The sequence below is a fragment of the Centruroides sculpturatus genome, unplaced genomic scaffold (assembly GCF_000671375.1).
Source record: "Centruroides sculpturatus isolate CEXI.00-Female unplaced genomic scaffold, Cexi_2.0 scaffold176, whole genome shotgun sequence".
NCBI classification, from domain to species: Eukaryota; Metazoa; Arthropoda; class Arachnida; order Scorpiones; family Buthidae; genus Centruroides; species Centruroides sculpturatus.
This window is the reverse complement of record NW_019384551.1, coordinates 308,534-328,179: the sequence shown is the minus strand read 5'-3', so window position 1 is coordinate 328,179 and position 19,646 is coordinate 308,534. Positions and strand designations below refer to the sequence as shown.

General features: G+C 30.6%; 3 protein-coding genes across 12 annotated transcripts in view; 2 read left to right on the top strand and 1 right to left on the bottom strand.

Annotated features, from left to right (window-relative positions):
- The window catches only part of LOC111623655, a 28,221-nt gene extending 26,455 nt beyond the window's left edge, over positions 1-1,766 (top strand). For all 5 annotated transcript variants that reach the window (XM_023366319.1, XM_023366314.1, XM_023366315.1 and 2 more), the window contains one exon: positions 913-1,766. In XM_023366319.1, the coding sequence (XP_023222087.1) occupies positions 913-1,673 (761 nt within the window). In that variant the 3' untranslated portion in view covers positions 1,674-1,766. The remainder of the gene's footprint in view (positions 1-912) is intronic.
- A 2,962-nt stretch (positions 1,767-4,728) lies between these two features.
- Positions 4,729-9,662, bottom strand: LOC111623657. Of its 6 annotated transcripts, XM_023366325.1 has the most exons (4): positions 9,497-9,661; positions 8,454-8,675; positions 5,251-5,506; positions 4,729-5,154 (listed from the first exon to the last, which is right to left on the bottom strand). In XM_023366325.1, exons 3-4 carry the CDS (start codon positions 5,492-5,494, stop codon positions 4,739-4,741), a joined length of 660 nt encoding a protein of 219 aa, XP_023222093.1. In that variant the 5' UTR covers positions 5,495-5,506; positions 8,454-8,675; positions 9,497-9,661; the 3' UTR covers positions 4,729-4,738. The 6 variants fall into 6 exon arrangements, with proteins under 6 accessions (XP_023222093.1, XP_023222095.1, XP_023222091.1 ...); XM_023366327.1 differs by lacking the exon at positions 8,454-8,675 and having other exon boundaries at positions 9,497-9,662; XM_023366323.1 differs by lacking the exons at positions 8,454-8,675; positions 9,497-9,661 and adding an exon at positions 6,131-6,196.
- A 487-nt stretch (positions 9,663-10,149) lies between these two features.
- Positions 10,150-15,881, top strand: LOC111623674. The gene is made up of 2 exons (XM_023366343.1): positions 10,150-10,793; positions 15,526-15,881. The coding sequence occupies exons 1-2, from the start codon at positions 10,505-10,507 to the stop codon at positions 15,879-15,881; spliced, it is 645 nt and encodes a 214-aa protein (XP_023222111.1). The 5' UTR covers positions 10,150-10,504.
- The last annotated feature ends 3,765 nt before the right edge of the window (positions 15,882-19,646 follow it).

Sequence of the window (19,646 nt, the reverse complement as noted above, 5' to 3'; positions counted from 1 at the left end):
TTGCTAGTTACAGATGTTGGAAAAATTATTCTTTCTAAAATTTCTTGCACTTGTTACATCCCCTTCTTAGTCATTTCAGGCTGTTATGGTCTACAAGGTCATTCATATATTATTAGTTATTTGCACATATTATCAGTACTGATTTTATATTAAGCAAATTGTTAATATATATATATATATATATATTAACAAGCATTAAGGTCTGAGAAAACTCCAGAAATACTCAAACAAAATAATTATTAATGATAATTAAATTATAACAGCAGATTCATTATTGGGCTAACCAAATATGTAGATATTGTGTAATTTGGACTAAAGATAGGTGATTAAGTTGCCATCTTGTATTAAATTTAATATTTAAAAAATTAATTTAGAATATTCTGAAAGAAAAGATTGACCCAGAACAGGATTCAAACCCTCAACTTCTATTTACCATACAGATGATTCACTCATCTCATGGTAAGCAGAATTTACAGGTTAGGAGCAAGGGTTGATAGATTGATTCCACATAAATCAAAGGTTAGATGTATCATTTGGTATTGTATGCAAAAATCATATAGAAAATTATTAGTGTTATAAATTAAGACTATGAATTTTGCAATGACTTCTCATTTTGTTGTAGGAATGCATTATACAATTAATAATTTAGTAATTATGTTCAGTAGATAGAAATGAAGGGGATGAGAAAAGATACAGGAAAGCTGTTTAAATTTATTATTAAAAAATAGATTCAAATTTTATCAGTTATATTGTCTGAAATATTTAATTAGTTCTATTTGTTCCAATATTTTTATAATGAGTTGAAAAGCAAAGGGCAAAAAAATATAACAAGTGAAATTTTGGTTTTTTAAACTATTATGTATTGCTAAATATTATCATTTTTATAATAATAATAAATTTGTATTCATGTAGAATCATCATATTCACCATCACCATCAGTAAATGCTAAGTTATCATCATCTCCCTCAGAAGTATCATCAGTCAATAGTAATGCCGCAAGTTCAGTCAGCAGTGAAAATTCATCCATTAAATCAGAACCAACAGAAAGTACAAAATCAGATATTACAATTTATTCAGAAGAAAATACAAAACTTGATTTTGATAAAAAATGTAAAGAAAGTGAAAGTAACAGAAATGACACAGACAACAGTATGGATGAATCTGAAATCTTTGAGTTAAAAGAAAAATATGAAAGTGCTATTTTAAATATTAAAAAACAACCACTACAGATAAATGATGATTGTAATTCTGATATTGTAGTGCCAGAAACAACATATGATCAAAATGATGATCTTAAAAAAGGAATTTTTACTGTTCTGACAAGTTGTGGAACACTGTCTGTTTTTACAGAATCTGAAGGTTACATTGAAACAGATGATGGTAAAACTGTGTGGATTATTGCTGATATTGTATATGAACATGGTAAACATGTAAAAAATTTATATAATTTGGAAAACAGGCATTTAAATTTTATTGCAATAGAAGAGCCTGGAGTGATAGAAGATAACTGGAAGGCAATTCTTGTCTGGATTGGAAGAAGACCTACTAATGTTTCTTGTGCCATTACTTCAAGATGTGCTTGGGATAATATTAAATTATTATATGAAAAACAATACAAGGATTTTCCTATTAGGGACTTGAATCCAAAGTGTGAAAAAGTCAAGTTAGATTGAAATGATTCTGAAAACTTAACAAATCTTTTGAAAAAGTTCATTAAAAACAACAAATTACTAAATATTTTTTATGTATTACTGGAAAGTTTTATAATAATAANTGTTTGCCGTAGACGATTCCTGTAATTCTTTATCCATTGATAAGTTGTAGTCCGTTATAAGCTTGAAATTAGATGTACCTGGTTGCGTCTTTTTGCTTTCCGGTTTGCTTCTATTAGTTGGCGGTCTACCACGTTTTTTTGGTGAACGTTGCATACTTATTAATTATTAATTTTCCTCGAACTTGGTTATTTCTTATTAGTATTAAACACTTTTGGTTAATTCAGATAATAAAATTGAAAAAATACACTAAATTCTAGATTTACGTCGAGGTGTAGAAACAAAGTCACCAGCAGCGCTCACGGTAAAGTCACGCCCCCTATTGTCTGAAATATTTAATTAGTTCTATTTGTTCCAATATTTTTATAATGAGTTGAAAAGCAAAGGGCAAAAAAATATAACAAGTGAAATTTTGGTTTTTTAAACTATTATGTATTGCTAAATATTATCATTTTTATAATAATAATAAATTTGTATTCATGTAGAATCATCATATTCACCATCACCATCAGTAAATGCTAAGTTATCATCATCTCCCTCAGAAGTATCATCAGTCAATAGTAATGCCGCAAGTTCAGTCAGCAGTGAAAATTCATCCATTAAATCAGAACCAACAGAAAGTACAAAATCAGATATTACAATTTATTCAGAAGAAAATACAAAACTTGATTTTGATAAAAAATGTAAAGAAAGTGAAAGTAACAGAAATGACACAGACAACAGTATGGATGAATCTGAAATCTTTGAGTTAAAAGAAAAATATGAAAGTGCTATTTTAAATATTAAAAAACAACCACTACAGATAAATGATGATTGTAATTCTGATATTGTAGTGCCAGAAACAACATATGATCAAAATGATGATCTTAAAAAAGGAATTTTTACTGTTCTGACAAGTTGTGGAACACTGTCTGTTTTTACAGAATCTGAAGGTTACATTGAAACAGATGATGGTAAAACTGTGTGGATTATTGCTGATATTGTATATGAACATGGTAAACATGTAAAAAATTTATATAATTTGGAAAACAGGCATTTAAATTTTATTGCAATAGAAGAGCCTGGAGTGATAGAAGATAACTGGAAGGCAATTCTTGTCTGGATTGGAAGAAGACCTACTAATGTTTCTTGTGCCATTACTTCAAGATGTGCTTGGGATAATATTAAATTATTATATGAAAAACAATACAAGGATTTTCCTATTAGGGACTTGAATCCAAAGTGTGAAAAAGTCAAGTTAGATTGAAATGATTCTGAAAACTTAACAAATCTTTTGAAAAAGTTCATTAAAAACAACAAATTACTAAATATTTTTTATGTATTACTGGAAAGTTTTATAATAATAACAATATTCACAGAATTTAATAACTAAATGTATGTATAAAATTAATATATATTTGAATCTGGTTATTCCCCAAAATCATGTCGTAATAACTTTACATCTAAGAATATTTATAGAATTTTACAATAATACATGATACTACTACTATGCAAGCTATGTAAAAATTGATTTTGATGAATAAGATTCAAATTCTAATTCATAATGAAAATGTAATTAAAAGTTTAATTTGTTTCAAACATTAATCACAATGTTGAAAGATATGCAGTTTTCCTTGAGGATAAAAATGGCTATAAAAATTTCATATAATTCAGAGAAAAAAATTTAATTTTATTATATTTCTGATTAATCTATTTTAGTAAATGCAAGATAATGATCTGTGATATTTATGTGATAGTAAAAATAGAGATCGTATGTATCAAATATAGTTTTATATATAAGATCAATTATTTATAATAATATATTAATGTTTGAATTCTAAAATAAGGAATGTTAAATTTTCAATATTTAGAGTTTATATTGTTAAAAAAAATATTTCTGTGCAGTTAATTTTTGGATTCTTTCAAGAAAGAATATCATCATTATTAAATATTTTGTGGAACTTATTCTTACAAGTACTGTCCAGTTTTACCATGTAAATATTTGTATTGTTACTTCTATAATAATTTAGATATTGGCTTTTCTTAAATAATAATCAGTTTTTTAAATACAAGTATAAAAATTTGCAGATTGAAGAGATAATCCAAATTGATAAAATTTAATTTTTCCAAAAAATGTTATGGTTTTTGAATTTTAGTGTTGATGAAATAATTTTAATATTTTATATAAATTTATATGCATAAAATGAAATTCAACTTCACTATGACTAAAAGTAAAATATGGATTGTTAATATTGCCTATATTGTTACAATATTTAATTAAAATTTTGTAATTTTTACAGTTTAATGAAAAAATACAGTATATTTGCATTTGAAGGATTCTGTATGAAAAACTAGAATTATTATTTTAGCATTTGAATATGGTTTCCTGGAATAAGGAAGAAAACACTTTTGTTTTATCCTAATTTGTTATTAAAGTGTTAAATTTTAATGTTCTGAAGTTGTTATTTATAAATTTAATAACATGAACACTAGATTATTAAAAACTATATAGAAATATTAGTTAATTTAATTTGTATCTTTCATGTGGAATAAAAATAGATTTAAGAATGAAATTATTAAATATTAGAACATAACAGAATGACACACAAGAAGATTTTTGCAAAACATGAAAGATTTCATAGAAACTTATCACATCACTGCCATCCTCTTATCCTGACGAGTTGATTTGATTGTAAGGTCCTAGAACTTCATCTGTACAGACGCCATACTCTTCAGCTGCCTTAATTTTCACTTCATCAAATGAAAGCACCACTGTTTTTTCAAAAGGTGTAAAATTTTCTCCAGCCAATTTCAACATTAATAAGACATCTTTCAATATTCCTTCTCGTAAATTTACTTGAAATGCCCATTTTTTCAAAGACGATACACATGGCAAAGGATAATGTAGTTTATTTTTTAAATATATGTAGCATTTTTTGCTGTAATACGTTAATGTTAAGGCTATAGACATATCTTCTGTGTTCCAGTTAACTCGTTTTTTCTTCTTTGATAGTAATGAAATTTGATTTTTTTTTAAAGACCTGTGTCAACAAATCTGTAGTTATCTGGTTTGATTTTTGTAGATTTGGACGATAGATACTTCTTTTGTAATATCGTAATAAATCGTTTGATACTTTTATTCTTTTCTTATGATCTTCTTTCAATTTTTCATATTGTGATTTTAAAACATTATATTCTTCTAACAGCTTCTTATATTTAATTTTGTAATGATATTCATCTTGAAGATTGTTACTATTGTTATCATCATTTGTCAAAAGATCATTAACTTCTTTTTGTTTTCTTTTTGAATTTCTTTCTTGTTCCGTAACTGTTGGGTTCATTCTATCCGGAAGATTTAATGTGGGGATAGCTGTTTTCTTCAGAATCTTTCTATCTGGTAAACCTGAAATAGAAAATATTCTGCAGTTTTATACTAAAACATGCAAATTAAACATTCACGTGCCAAAACAAGTATGAATGAACTGTACTTATGACTTACCCAACAATTCATGTTGTAAATCTCTTTCATAATCACTTTGAACAAAATGAACAGAACATATTCTACTTGTATCTGGATTAAATTTATCGCTCCTTTTGCAACGATTAATCCATTCAGACCTAATTCTTTTAGAAATTAAGTCTTTTTGTCTAGGAAACACATGAAACGTTACACTTTCTCCTTTAGCTTTTACTGCAAGAAGGTTATTATTGCAACCATACACAGCACACCTAGTACCCGGCATTTTGTTCTTCACCTAACATAAAAATATAGCTTTAAATATTTAATGACTTATATTTAAATCATCTTACCTTATAAAAAACTTAGTCAAATAAAACAATTACAGAAATATTAAAATAAATCACTTCGTTAATCACAAAATTGGACGAATATTAAAAGCGAAAACTAAACACGNACGCGATTCTGGACAACTTTTTCTCTCTTCGATTCTCTCGTTTATCAGAGACGAGCGGATAGTTGTCTTTCGGTCGTTCTTTCGTCTTTCGCCTCGATTCGTTATATCCAATATGGACGATTGGATGCTACTCGCGCTGTACAATCGTATTAGAGAACGTTCTCTATCTCGGGAAAGAATATTTCGAGAGAGAAAATCCTGATTTTTTTCCAGCACCTACTCGGAAACGTCACTGATTCCAATTTTGTTTTGTTTTTTTAATTATCCTACATCAATTACTGAACTGTCGAATATGACGTTAATCTTACTTAGATAGTTAAGAAGAAATTAGATCGCAATATTTCGAAAAATATCTAAGAACTCACGCTTTTCTAACTTAGGTTATTAAAATTTTAATTTGTTAAAAGAGACAAATTGACATTACAATCTAAAAACGTTATAAAACATTTTAAAAAAAATAATTACTTCGTCGAAAAATTACATGCATTATTTGAACACGAGCTTTCCTTGCCACGTGATCTATGATTACATACTCCGCACTTTCGAAAATTTTACAATTTCATTGGTTAATATTCTATACCGTGTTGCGCGCGCAGATAACCCGAACATGTATAATCAACCAAATAGAATCGTGACGTCAATAACAAAGACGAGATCGTTATGAACGACCAGAATCGCTTTGACGTCATTCGATCTCGTCTTTGTTAGGTCTTGTGCTGACGTCACTAACTTCGCATTCCTGGCTAACATTGTACAATAGGGGTGCGACTATGCAGACGCGAATTTAGAGCGAGCGAGAGGTTGCGAGAGATTTAGTTTTCGCAAAGGAAAACCATACACAAACGAGAAGCGAGAAATAACGCTAGCGGGAGCGAATTTCTGGTTCTCGCACATATCTGACAGGTTTTGATATTTATCGCGACTCGCCTCTTCTCGCCACATATTCTCGCTCGCTCGCGTCTGCATAGTTGCAGCCTAGAGGGATCTGTGCTTGTAGTATATAGTCCTTGACCTCATTCCACCGAAGTCAGGTGGGGGAGAGTACCACCCACAGTCATTCTAGGAAATGAACTCTGACCTTAGGACTGAACACGTAGTTTCTTCTATGTTAAATAAAATTTGTAATCTAATTTTGTAAATTTGGGAGTGCTTCAAATACGACATTAAAACAGGGTGTCGTTACAAATAGGTTTTTTAACATTATCTAGTATAGTAAAATCGTGGGACCGAGAAAAATTTGGCGTTATATTAGGGTTGTCGTTACATCCGATGACGTTATAATCGGATTAATTAATTAAACTGTATATTGTTTGTGCAAAATAAAAAAATAATATAAACGACTTCCACCACTTAGCACTGCGTTGAATAATAACAATCCACGAAAAACCTTTTTTTACGAGTGTTATTTCACTATTAAATTAAATAGTGAAATAACACTCGTAAAAAAAATTTTCGTGGATTGTTAAAAAAATAATAATTTCGGATGATACAAAAGCCACGATTATTTTTTCAAAAACGGGAAATTTTCGTTACGCATCGACAAAAATTCAACCCGGGCAGAAACGCAACGGAGAGAAATTTCGAAATTTGATAGGTTAATTTAATCGAAAATGCATCATGAATGACCTCGTGGTCGTGGCCGGCGAAGTTTGAACGATCGCGCCCAAAAGCAGCGACATCAAAGAAGATTGGTGAATGAGAATGAGACTCACTACTAAGCGGAAATCACTTTGACGCCTTGAGCGTCAAAGTGATTCCGCTTAGTAGTGAGTCTCCGAGACATGGTCTTGTCCTAAATACGGTTTTGCCATTTTACTTGTTACTAATATTACGAAGAAATCAGTCCCCGCTGTAAAACCGAACCAATCTCTAGCCACTCGGCTAGAGATTGGTTCGGTTAAGCTTTTGTTTAAGTAAAATTTCGGCTCTTTCATCAGGGTTTTGTTTATGCCTCCAATTGCCTAATCGCTTAATTATTTAACTACTTCTTAAGTAGAAATAAGTCGAAACCGGTTACTTTGTACTCGAATATTTGTAGTCTCGGGAAAAAAGTGGAAAGAAATTTTTATGACAACGGATACATAAATCATAAATTTAAGGAAAATAAATTCTAGAGTTTTTTTTGTACCTCGTGCATCTCCCTTGTTAAGTTCAGTGTAACATGTGTGAGACATGTGTCAGGTGTGTGGATGTCGGAAGGTGGTGATGAACAGTCCACAGCTTGGTCACACGTGTCGGGTGGGTGAGGTGACGGTGTCCCCGGGAGTGTGGGGGAGATTGTCCCGCCTAGTTAGGGGTGTGTAGAGTCAGAGCGTGTACTGACCACGGAGCTAACAAAAGTGAGTAGCTGTGTGGCTGGTCCAGTATTGTAACTATCAAAAAATGGTGGAGTGCCAGAGAGTCACTCGCTGATTTGGAGATATTAAAGTGATTTTTTGTGTTGTTATTGTTAGAAAGGAAGCGTGTACTGTGTTCTTGTTGACTGTCTAAACGAAAACATTCTACACCACCACCATCATCACATTTGTATACAACATCCCTCATTCATTAAATTTAGTTGTAAATGATGCTACCAAAGTAACAGTTAACTTTTTAACATTGTACAAGAATTGTACACGTTTTTTTCCTACATCCCCTTATAAATGGGACATACGAAATCGTAATATCACTGGTTTAACATTGAAATCCGTGAGTAATATGAAATCGGAGAGCGGAATAAAAATATCAAATATTTTAATGGATTTTTTAAAACTCTTGTCAACTAAAGAGAACTATCGTAAAAACGTACCAGTAAATTCTTATCGGTTGAGTTAACTTATAAATCTACCAATGGCGTGCCGTGACATTTGATGATAGGGAAGCTGTGTTTCTGTAAGAAGCCGACATCCATGGGCAATCAGTCAATTGCGCGTCAGTGATGGTCTAGGCCAGTGTTTCTTAGCAGGGGGCCGCGGCCCCCTGGGGATCCATAAGAAGTTTGCTAGGAGGCCACCAAATTATGCTAAATTTCCTTCAGAATATAATAAAAAAAAATTGATGTATAACCGAATATCGTATTAAAAAGTGAAATAAGAAAGATAAAGTTTTCATATTTAGTTTTTTTATTTATTTCTTATTTCTTCCTACATACAACTTTGTTAGTACAAAAGAAATAAATGCAAATATGCTACTTACACCGCAGTATTTACTTCTTTTATTCCAAAGTAATTCTAAGAAACTATTAATGCTTGGAATTTTAAAAATAAAGCAATAATAAAAAATCAATTTATTATAGATAATTTAACAAATATAAATTATTATTTAAAAAAATGGGGGTCACAAAAAATTATGAAATATTAGGTGGACCGCGAGTATAAAAAGGTAAACCTTCTCACTGTCAGGATGGATTAAAGTTTATCCCTTTTCCCGCTGTAACGGGATTTAATGTTTCGGGTCGAGTGGCGGAGGGAGGATTAAATTTTAGGCTGTTATACACGTTACGGAAATCCTTTGAGGATTAACCGTGATATTTTTTTCTATCTATCCACCTTTAAATAAAAATAATTCTTTATACGTTGGGAAATATGTTAATAAGTTTTGTAAATTACTATGTTCGATCCAGCCAGTTATATCCGATTTTTTTCGTCTGTTAAGTATATCCTTTGAGGATTTCCGTAACGTGTATTACTTTAAGATGACAGGCGATATACGAGTAAAAGAGGACACCAATTTAACTAGATAACAACGATTTAATAGCTACATAGATATTACAATAACTAATTTCAAAGGGAAAAATCTGAGTCCCTAAAACGCGAAGGACCGAGAGAGAGTTCACAAAAATTTGTTCCATACCTCTTTATGTCTTTAAATTATCCTTGAGGAAAATGATTATGATATCCAGATGGGTCCGAACTGGCAGGATAAGGACAATGAATTCTCAGGACACAATATATAAAAATAGGATACAGTATTCAATAGGATATATTATTCAATTGGATATAATATTCTTAGGAAATTATGGTTGGCGGCTGATGAACGACTCCCCGAGAGGAGGAAGCAAGCGGCTTTTATAATTTCGTCGTGGGAGAATGGTAGTGTGACCAATTGTTGTGAGGTAAAAGGTACGCGGATGGGTCAAAGTTGTCCCCGGGCCCATGCTAACTATCAACTTTGGAGTTGGAATGTGGGATTAGTTTCGAAATGGACGGATGTTTACTTTGAACGAAAGGGGAGATTGGAATTTTCCTTTTTTTTTAAGTTAGATTTTCGTTTAGATTTTAAAAGAAAAGTTAATTGGAGGTTTAGGAAACTGCGGGATATTAATCGGAAAATTCGGTAAAAATTCCGGATTTCACACGTTAAAATATGAAAATAATCGCACAATATATATTTATTTTTTAGAAAATACAAGGAAAGCGGCGCTTCCACCGCTTCCAATGACATACGCCACTGATAAAACGTAAAATTTATATTTTTATACTTATGTAGTCATTTTTACTGTACACCCCTTTTTGTTTTATTAAATGTTCTACTTTGATTCCTAAATGTTTTTGCTTATTATCACTGTATGATAAGCCCTTACTATTATCTGCCTCACATTAGTAGATATTTAATTTAGTTTAATTCAAATCCAGTTGCAACCATTGGCGCTGTTCGCCGTAGCGGCATAATTTAGAACTAACGCTCGCACCTTAGTTCGGCGTGTGTTATCACATGTTCAGATCATTCCTTACTGGAAAGCAAGGTATATAGATGATCCCAGGAAAGCGATCCCAGGTGTTTCGATTTCTTATTTAGTTCAGTTAATCGCTCTTTTCATTTTCGAATGTTACTCATTTTAGTTTAATCTGTGGACTGAAAATGTGTTTCGAAAGAAAACGTGAGGAGTTAGACATTTATGGTTTTCTTCGAGAACAACTCGTTTTTAAAGACTGTTTATCTGTAAAAACATTCTTAAAACTAGCGGAAACAAAATTCGAAAGTTTAGGAAAAGAGAAACATTTACGTTATTTTAAATGTAGAATGTGTGTAGCGACAATCATTGAGAAGTTTTCAGACTGTGTTCTTGTTGACGAGAAGATTTTTATTAACTGTTCCAGTAACATTCCAGATAAATATAATAAAAAGTACGACGATTGTGCCACGGTTGGTAAGTCTTATTATTCTATTGTATATTTTTATTATAAAAAATTCAGGTAAAAGTCCATCTTTTATACATGGGACTTTTTTTCTAATTTTGCTCTCTTAAGACACCTCTCTAGTAGACGTATCATAAACAGAGAGAAATTTTTCATTAAAAATTGATTGAAATGTGTTATTAAAACATCAAATGGGAAAAATACTAAAACTTTGAATAGACATTACTTTATATATGTATTGTATATATACACTGGGGGACAAGTGTTGAAACACTTGGTATTTTTGAGTGAAAAATAGAAAAAAGTTATTGTTTTTAAAACAAAAACCATAAACACAGGAATGATATAAATTATACAGTAGTGGTGTGCCATCCATGGAAACTGTGTATGTGCTGCTTTTCTTGTATTTTGTAAAATATAAATACATGGTCAAATTTTAGATACGTATACTATCATGGTGGCACTTCATACTAGTTATTGATACATGTGTTCAAGAACAACCATGAATCAATAACTAGTAACGTTTGGCACAAGACGGCCTGCCGGCAGCTTCCCTCTGAGAGGAGTCAGTCAGGACTGCCGCCATGACAGTATACGCATCTGAAATTTAACCTAAATTTCTATACTACATGTGAAAAACAGTAATAAGATTGCTATTGTATATTCAAATATAAATTTGTATATGCATATTCCCAATGGAGTTGCTGTATTGTCAAATATGGGCCAGCTTCCATGGCCAAAATATTTGAATGGTGTAAAACAGCCAAACTACAGGCATTCACTCATGCACTTTCGAGCACCAACCTCACATGGTTTAGCTCGTGGATGTTATGCACCAAAATATCGTATAACACTTCCACTGCTTCTATCCAGGACCAGCACAGCTTCCCTATCATCACATGTCACTGCATGCCACTGCTATACAGGGTGTCTCTAAAGTCCGGACATACAGGCAAAAATACATATTTTAAAGAAATGAAATTTATTAACAACATTTTATTCAATTGGAATATTAAACAACATCAAGATGATTTCCATCATTTTCAGAAAAGGTAGCCAAGGGTACTAAGGTCAGGTGAATGAGGAGACCACGTCTATACACATGGTCAGTTGATGTGATCCCGATGAAGAACAAGTCCAGTTCTTTCTTCTTTCTAAAAGCCATACTTAATCTGTGGAGGGAAAAATTATAGTTAATGAGATTTCCTGTGTGTCCAGACTTTAGGGATACCCTGTATTACAAAAATTTTAAATAAAAGTATATATTAATATATTATTAAATTACTGATGAAGTTTCCTACTCATCAAAACAAAAAATAATATATAAAGAATACAAATATACAGTAAGACCCTGCTTAACGCTGCCTCACTTAACGCTGATTTGATATAAAGCAGTCTGCTTGAAGCTTAAAAAAAGCTCAAAATTTACATTGACTTAAATTATTGTGGCATTTTATTGATTTGTATATAATACGATTATTTACAAACACAAACCAATCAACAAAAGGTGGCAAAAAGGTGTGCTTTCTTTAAATCTATGTTTGTTTGTTTGCAATTTTGGAAGAAATATAACATCATGAATGCCATAGGAAATATCGACTTTGCTTGGCAAGAATTAACCGATAAATGCATGAACAAAGTGTGGAAGACGTTATGGCTGAAGGTATCCAAGAATTCTCGATGAGAAGAGCCTATCACTGTATCGTTAGGTTGACCAAACTCAACCTAATTGATATAGCAAGACTAGGAGATATAGATGAGCAGGATATTGAGGAGTTACAACAGGTTTTCTGGTGAGAGCCTTACCAACAACGACTTTCAAGAACTGGCAGAACATGTGGAACTGGAAAATAGAAATTCTGAAAACGAAGAACCCAAAAAATTTCTCTACAGATTTCTTTAGTAAAAGTTTGGTAACATAACCAAAATCATTGATCAAATTGTAGCGAATGATCCAGATTTTGAAAGGAGGGCAAAAGCAAAACGAGGTGTTTTGGATGTGATCTTCAAGTCAGGGTCCTTCATCACAAAAAACGAACTTTACGTTTTTGTATGCATATGTTTGTCTTATTTAACATATATTATTATACAAATTAATATAAAAATAACTTAAAATTAAAGTAAAATTTGTTTATTTTTGGTTGCATGTTCCCCTATCCCTATTTACTCTATGTTAAAATGACCTCGTTTAATGCTGTTTCGCTTAGCTCTTTGTTGTCTAGGAACGCATCCCACGTGTTAAGCATGGTCTTACTGTAACACAATAAAAAAGCATTAAGTTTACTGTGAAACAAGTGTATGCGATAAGTTTGCTCATAGTTGAAAACACCAGGTGTTAATTAACAAAAAGCCATTTACTCAACAACAAAAAAACATGATGGTTACAAAAACAGCACGAAAAGTCACTGGACAAGTCAATAGAAAGGTACTGAAAAGGTGAGTGTACACTATTTGGATTTACGAAAGCAACAACAAAATACAAACATGGTCAGAAAGGCTAGCTATGTTCCATGACAGGTTAAATATGAAACTTCTCAAGAAATGATAGCGAGTGCTCTTTTTTAAAAGAAAAGCACTATTGATATGCATATATGTAGAATTATTTTTATTGATCAACTTCCAGCACTAAGTACTGGCCACAGATACTTCTTAATGTTATCTTTAGATATGGAGTACAAGTGTGTTCCAGCTGAAAAATAGCCCTAGTGATACTTCTCAAGAAGTTTGTACATTATATTCTTGCTGACAATAGGATTTCAAAGGCTTAGTAATAATTTTATATATGTAAAATCATACATTAGAACAGTAACTTCATGAATATTTTAATATTAATACAAATTATATGATGAACATGTAATAAAAAAATTAAGAGATAAAGTTGTCTTTAGACAATAACTCTAAACAGACAAAATATTTATATCATAAAATATTTTATTACACCATTTTTCCACCAAAAGAAATGGAATAGAAAATCAGACAATTTTAAAAGCCAAAAATGTCATAGAAAATAACCTTGCATAAAGTATTAGAAATGTTATTAAACCATAAATGCCAATATTGGACTTCCTGACTACAAAACAAAAATTATAATTTAGACAACAATAGTATGTATAAAACTCAAATATTACAAATTTAATATTTGAAGACTTGCATCAAATAATGCTGCAAGTGCCAAAGTAGTGTTTTCAGAAAAACACGTAAAAACGGAAACTCCTAAATTGAAGTTGATTGGTTGAAATGACTGATTTCAGTTAAAGGTGTAGGAATGACTCTGCCTCAAAAGATTGAGTCACAAGATACTTTGGAAAATGATAAAGCATTCTGTGTAAAGGAAAATGTTGCATGTGCACATGTCACATTTTACATTTTTCTGCATAATGTTTTAAAAATTTAATATATTTTGGTTTCAAAGCAAGATTCTGCCGTTAAAGTACATATTTCTCTTGTAACAGTTGTGTACTTCCTTATATATGATACAACATTTTATAAGCTGCATGTTTTGGGATACTTAACAAAAAAAAGGTGTGCTAATGGAAAAACATTGCTTGTGACAGATTTGCAAACATGAAAATACCTTTAACAAAGGCATAGATGTAAAATGGAAAGCTATGCTTTATTTGGATTTAGTCAGATTACCTGTTGAGATGACCAGTTTTCTTAAGTTATGGAGTGGTTGGCTTTAATAAGCGATTTTATTGTATGCAGTTTACATTTTCTTTGTCATCCATTTGGAGGCACTAACAGGATCTGTAAATAAAATACAGTAGTGTCTCACAAACTTGACTTAATGTGGATTGAGAAGGTGAGAAGTTATCAAAAATGAGTTTTATGGCATAGTGATGATGCTATTTTAAGTAGTGAAATTTTCATAAAGATATATGTGCAAATTCTTGTACATATTAACTATGCACAAATAGTGAATATTTCTATTTATAGTTAAATTTTAATTTTTTAAAAATATTGGCTATTCATTAGCTACTTTCAAGTTAGTGACATTCATGTCATAGTGTTTTGTAGTGGCACCTTGGAAAAAGGATTATATTCTTTGTTAACACACAGAATTGATGCTATAGTCAAGTTTTGCCGGTGAAGAACAATAACTTATTTGATCCTAGTGTTAAATTGTAGAGGTAAAAATTACATTTTTTTTTTTTTTTTTGATGATGTGATAAGTTATTGAGGACTGTAAAATAAATTAATTATTATAAAATTATAACATAACATAACATACTTCAAAAGTTATGTTCTCAATTATTATTTATTGCATAGTTTGAATATCTGTAGGTCTTTAATTATTGAAGAATAAAACTGCACAAAGATTTTGGGATCATTTCCTATTTAAAAAATGTTTACATTGTATTTGGTACAGTACATATATAGCAAGCCTACATATTAATTTTACAAATTTGTTGTTTTTAAAAAATCTGTAACTTTGTTTTTTGCTGAAACTTTTAGTGGAAAACAAAAAATTTTGTTTTTCACTAAATTGTTCAGAGTAAACAGAGTTTAGGTTAATAAGTTAGTGAGAGTGTAATATAATTTGTCATATAAGCATTTTTAGTTTATAATAAAGAATAAAACATTAATTTTAAATACTATTATAACTTATTATTAGTGTAGGATACTGTTATAATTTACATTTTATTTTGTATATTTAAAATTTTTTAATAATACAATTGAATTTAATAAGCATATTTTTGAATAATCTTACAAAACAATTAATATATTGATTTTATCTTTCAGGTTCATTTATAATCGAAATTTTAACAACACTTAATTATATGTTGGCGAAATTAGAACTTTATGAATTTTTAGTTAACATTTTAAATATAGAAGAAGAAGTTTCTTTAGATTTTATCAAAGCTGAATTAGTAAAAATATCATATTTGTGTCGTAGAACTTTTACATGTGAACATATTTTGCTAAGAGCAATTGAAGAACTTCCCCATATTTTTTGTGTATCTAAAGCTTCATCTAACAGCACAGAAAAATGTGTTGTTCATGCAAATGGTCAAATACAAGAGCTCTGGGATGCTTTTGGTACAGGTAAAAAATTAAAAATTATTCTTTTCCAAAATCTCACACACTTTTTATTTTAAATTTTAATGTTATTGATACATTCTTTATTTTATTTAGTTTTTTAATTAATTCTTTGTTTGGGTTAATACAGATTTATATAATTGTACTGAATTTTAATTTTTTGCATGCTTTTGTATATTTTAGAAAATATTTTCTATGTGAATTCTAGAGAGGTTAAAAATAAGTAATATAATTTTCTTTAAACAAAAAACATCACTAAAACCCAATACATTATAAAACTATAATGTTTAGTTTTAGTGATGTTTAGTGATTGGTTGGATTATAAAACTATAAGCCAACCAATGCTGTTTTATTAATTTATTAGTATTATAGCTGTTATCTAGCCCAATGACATACATCATTGGTTGGCTTTAGTTTTATAATTTTCTTTGTCATTAATTTGTTGAATTTAATTGTATATCCCATAATAATATTTTTACATAATACTTTCTATTAAAATTGAAGTAAATTAGAACAGCTCTTTATTATCCTTATGTATATAGTATTAAATGAGATGTAAGTCTTTATAATGCCTATAAAATAGAATTTTATATAAAAAGTATAAAATTAGGTAGAATTGAGTATTTAGAGAATAAACTTCTTGAAAGCAAGTCTGACCAGTGATATATTATTTCAGTTATACATATATTATTTGTATCCCTAAATGCTAATTTTAAACTGAAATTAATCTAAAATAGCATTTCAATTTAAATTGATGTTTAAGATGTTATAAAAATTTTTTAATTATTGTAGTCTGTACAGACTTCTTTTAAGAGGAAATATAAAAATTTATATATGTATAATTAAAAAAAATAGTCACAAAATATATTTGATTGGTTTTCCTTTCTTGTTGATGATAGAAATTTCGTTAATATGTGAGGCCCTGGGCTGGGATGAAAAACTTTTTTTTAATCAAAAATCCAAACAAAAACAAGTCTTGATCTTTGCGATTAATTAAAATTAAGGGAACTAAATTATAATGGAAAAGGAGAAAAATAAAATTATTTTAATATTAAAACCAAGCAAAAAAAAAGAGAAAAATTAGCAAATTAAATTTTCTATAAGACAAGATGAACAAAAAAGAAAATGTTAGTTAAGGTACAAGGTTTGTTCAACACTGAATGAAAGACAGTGTCGAATTGTATTCATAAACAATCGTCCTTCTTGGGAATTGATCTGGTCCAATTCACCTAGTAACAGAGAAAGACCAATCTGGGACTGAGAAGAGGGATTAATAACCAATAAAATGACAATTTGCGAGACAAAAAGGTATTTAAGCCCAGGCCACTTGGTTCTTTGCCGTGGCATCCCACAAGGCTGTGTCCCTCGTTGGGATGCTTTCCGCAAGGTTCCATCTTCATCTTTTGCCGATGTATCTTCTGAAAGAAATTCTTCGTTGAGAGAAACTTCAGACATTTTAATCTGCATTCATTGGACATCTTTTCCTGGTCCACAACTGGACTTATAATGCAGCATCCAGTCAGCAAATGGAAACTATTTTTGTTTCCTCTTCTTCTTTGAAGAATATGTGCCAAAGTATAAAAGGACTTCAACCCTTCGTGACTGTAGAATGTTTTGTAAGTTAAATTGTCTAATAAATGGATTGTGTTGTTTGTGAACAAGGCATCGATCTCTGACTCAACTGCTCCCATATGTTGTTGATTGTTACCATCAGCAGTCCAGATGGCAATGGAGACAATAATGATATCACATATAATTGTTATTTTTCGTTTTGAAATCTTCCTCCCCCTCAGCCCCCTTACAAATAGTTCTTTGCTGATGATGTTAATCATCTGATCCAAATACACTACACCCTCAATATTCATGGACATTATTGTTTGGGAATTTGATCATTTGCAATCAGAAATTTATGCACAAAAATTTCAACATGAAAGGTTTCAATCTTTAGGGATATAGAAGATTACATATTACTGTAAACTGGAGTTGGCACCTGCATGAACTGGGTTTTTGGGCAAATGCAATGCTAAAAGGTCACTGCACTCACTCATTTGTAGGGTGTCTGTCATAAGTTATGCTACTGGTTTTGTTTATTTTTTTCTTTTGGCTTAAAGAAAAATGACTTTTGCAGCAGTATAAACCATTGTACAGTATATTTATTTAATAAACCTATTCATTACTTTGAATTTTTTTTAATTAAACAACAGTAATATTAATTCTTGGAACAAATTACAAATTTAACATTGAAAAATGAAACTTAAAATTAGAGAATTTGATGTTCATGAAGGATTACTTGTTTCCAATTATTCATGAACATAGGGGGGATCAGTGTATATTGAAGAAAAATATGAATCATTATCTATATGAAATATCTTCAGTGATGTTTTTACATCAACACAAAAAAATTTAATAACTTCAGCTGCAATAAAATATAATAAATATAATGATATTTAGAAAAATTAGGTTAATGTTACCTATGGTTCCAAAATGGTGGCACTTTGATTAGATTTGTTTAGTCTTTGTGAGATTAGCTACATTTTTATTAGATGTTTCCTTTATTTATTTATTTTGTTCAAGAACTACCATGAATCAATAACTAGTGACGTTTGGCACTCGGCAACCTGCCAACGGCTCCCCTCCAGGAGGAGTCCGTCTGGACCACGAACGGTTGAAAGCACCTTTATTTTGGAACTATAGATAACATTAACCAAAAATTATTTTTATATAAAATTGCATTTTATGATAAATACAGCAGCTCAATATACTTGGAATAGCAAATGATCTGCTGGTTTTTTTATCAAGCCTTACTAACAAGGGGACCTTACGGTCTCGGAAATTCAGTTCGGGATGAGACTTTGTAGGTTAGTAGTATACCTCAAGGGTGTCCACCCAGAAGAATTGTAAAGCGCACTAGCAACAAGATTCCGAGAAAAAAGGCTCTAAAGTTTCAAGCGCAGCTCATATACCGATCGATTTTACACTATGGCAGCACTGCGAAATGGCTGAGCCTGTAGCGAACTCGCTTGCCACGCGGACGATCTAGGTTCGATTCTACCTTCGGCTAACTTTTTTTTTTTAAATTGTTTTAAAAATTGTAACAACTTTTAAATAAAGTTAATGACCTAAAAATATTATCAATTAAATCATAAATAACTGTCAACTTTCACACCTGGGAGCTAATTATTCCGTGAGTTTTCACAAGTCAGCAGCAAAAGTGGCACTTTCACATAACTTTCCGACCTATCGTCTTAAGTTCATCGGTTGAAAATAACAAGGAATTGAAAAATTCTTCAAATTTAAAACGAATATTTTTAACCTCTCCACAGCTTAAAATATCTTAAAATTTTTAATTAAAATTAAAGTTTTAATTTACCTCCATTAGAAATGCATTTGAAATTATTCAACTTTTTAAAAATATTTTAAGCTATGGAGAGGTTAAAAATATTCGTTTTAAATTTGAAGAATTTTTCAATTCCTTGTTATTTTCAACCGATGAACTTAAGACGATAGGTCGGAAAGTTATGTGAAAGTGCCACTTTTGTTGCTAACTTGTGAAAACTCACGGAATAATTAGCTCCCAGGTGTGAAAGTTGACAGTTATTTATGATTTAATTGATAATACTTTTAGGTCATTAACTTTATATTTAAAAGTTGTTACAATTTTTAAAACAAAAAAAAAAAAGTTAGTCGAAGGTAGAATCGAACGTAGATCGTCCGCGTGGCAAGCGAGTTCGCTACAGGCTCAGCCATTTCGCAGTGCTGCCATAGTGTAAAATCGATCCGTATATGAGCTGCGCTTAAAACTTTAGAGCCTTTTTTCTCGGAAT

Excerpts from the sequence above, each read along its gene's own strand:
- LOC111623657 (XM_023366322.1), bottom strand. Across the intron at positions 5,155-5,250 it reads TTTACAACATGAATTGTTGG|GTTTACCAGATAGAAAGATT; the intron begins GTAAGTCATAAG and ends TTTCTATTTCAG.
- LOC111623674 (XM_023366343.1), top strand. The coding sequence starts at position 10,505 with ATGTGTTTCGAAAGAAAACGTGAGGAGTTAGACATTTATGGTTTTCTT. Across the intron at positions 10,794-15,525 it reads CGACGATTGTGCCACGGTTG|GTTCATTTATAATCGAAATT; the intron begins GTAAGTCTTATT and ends TTTATCTTTCAG.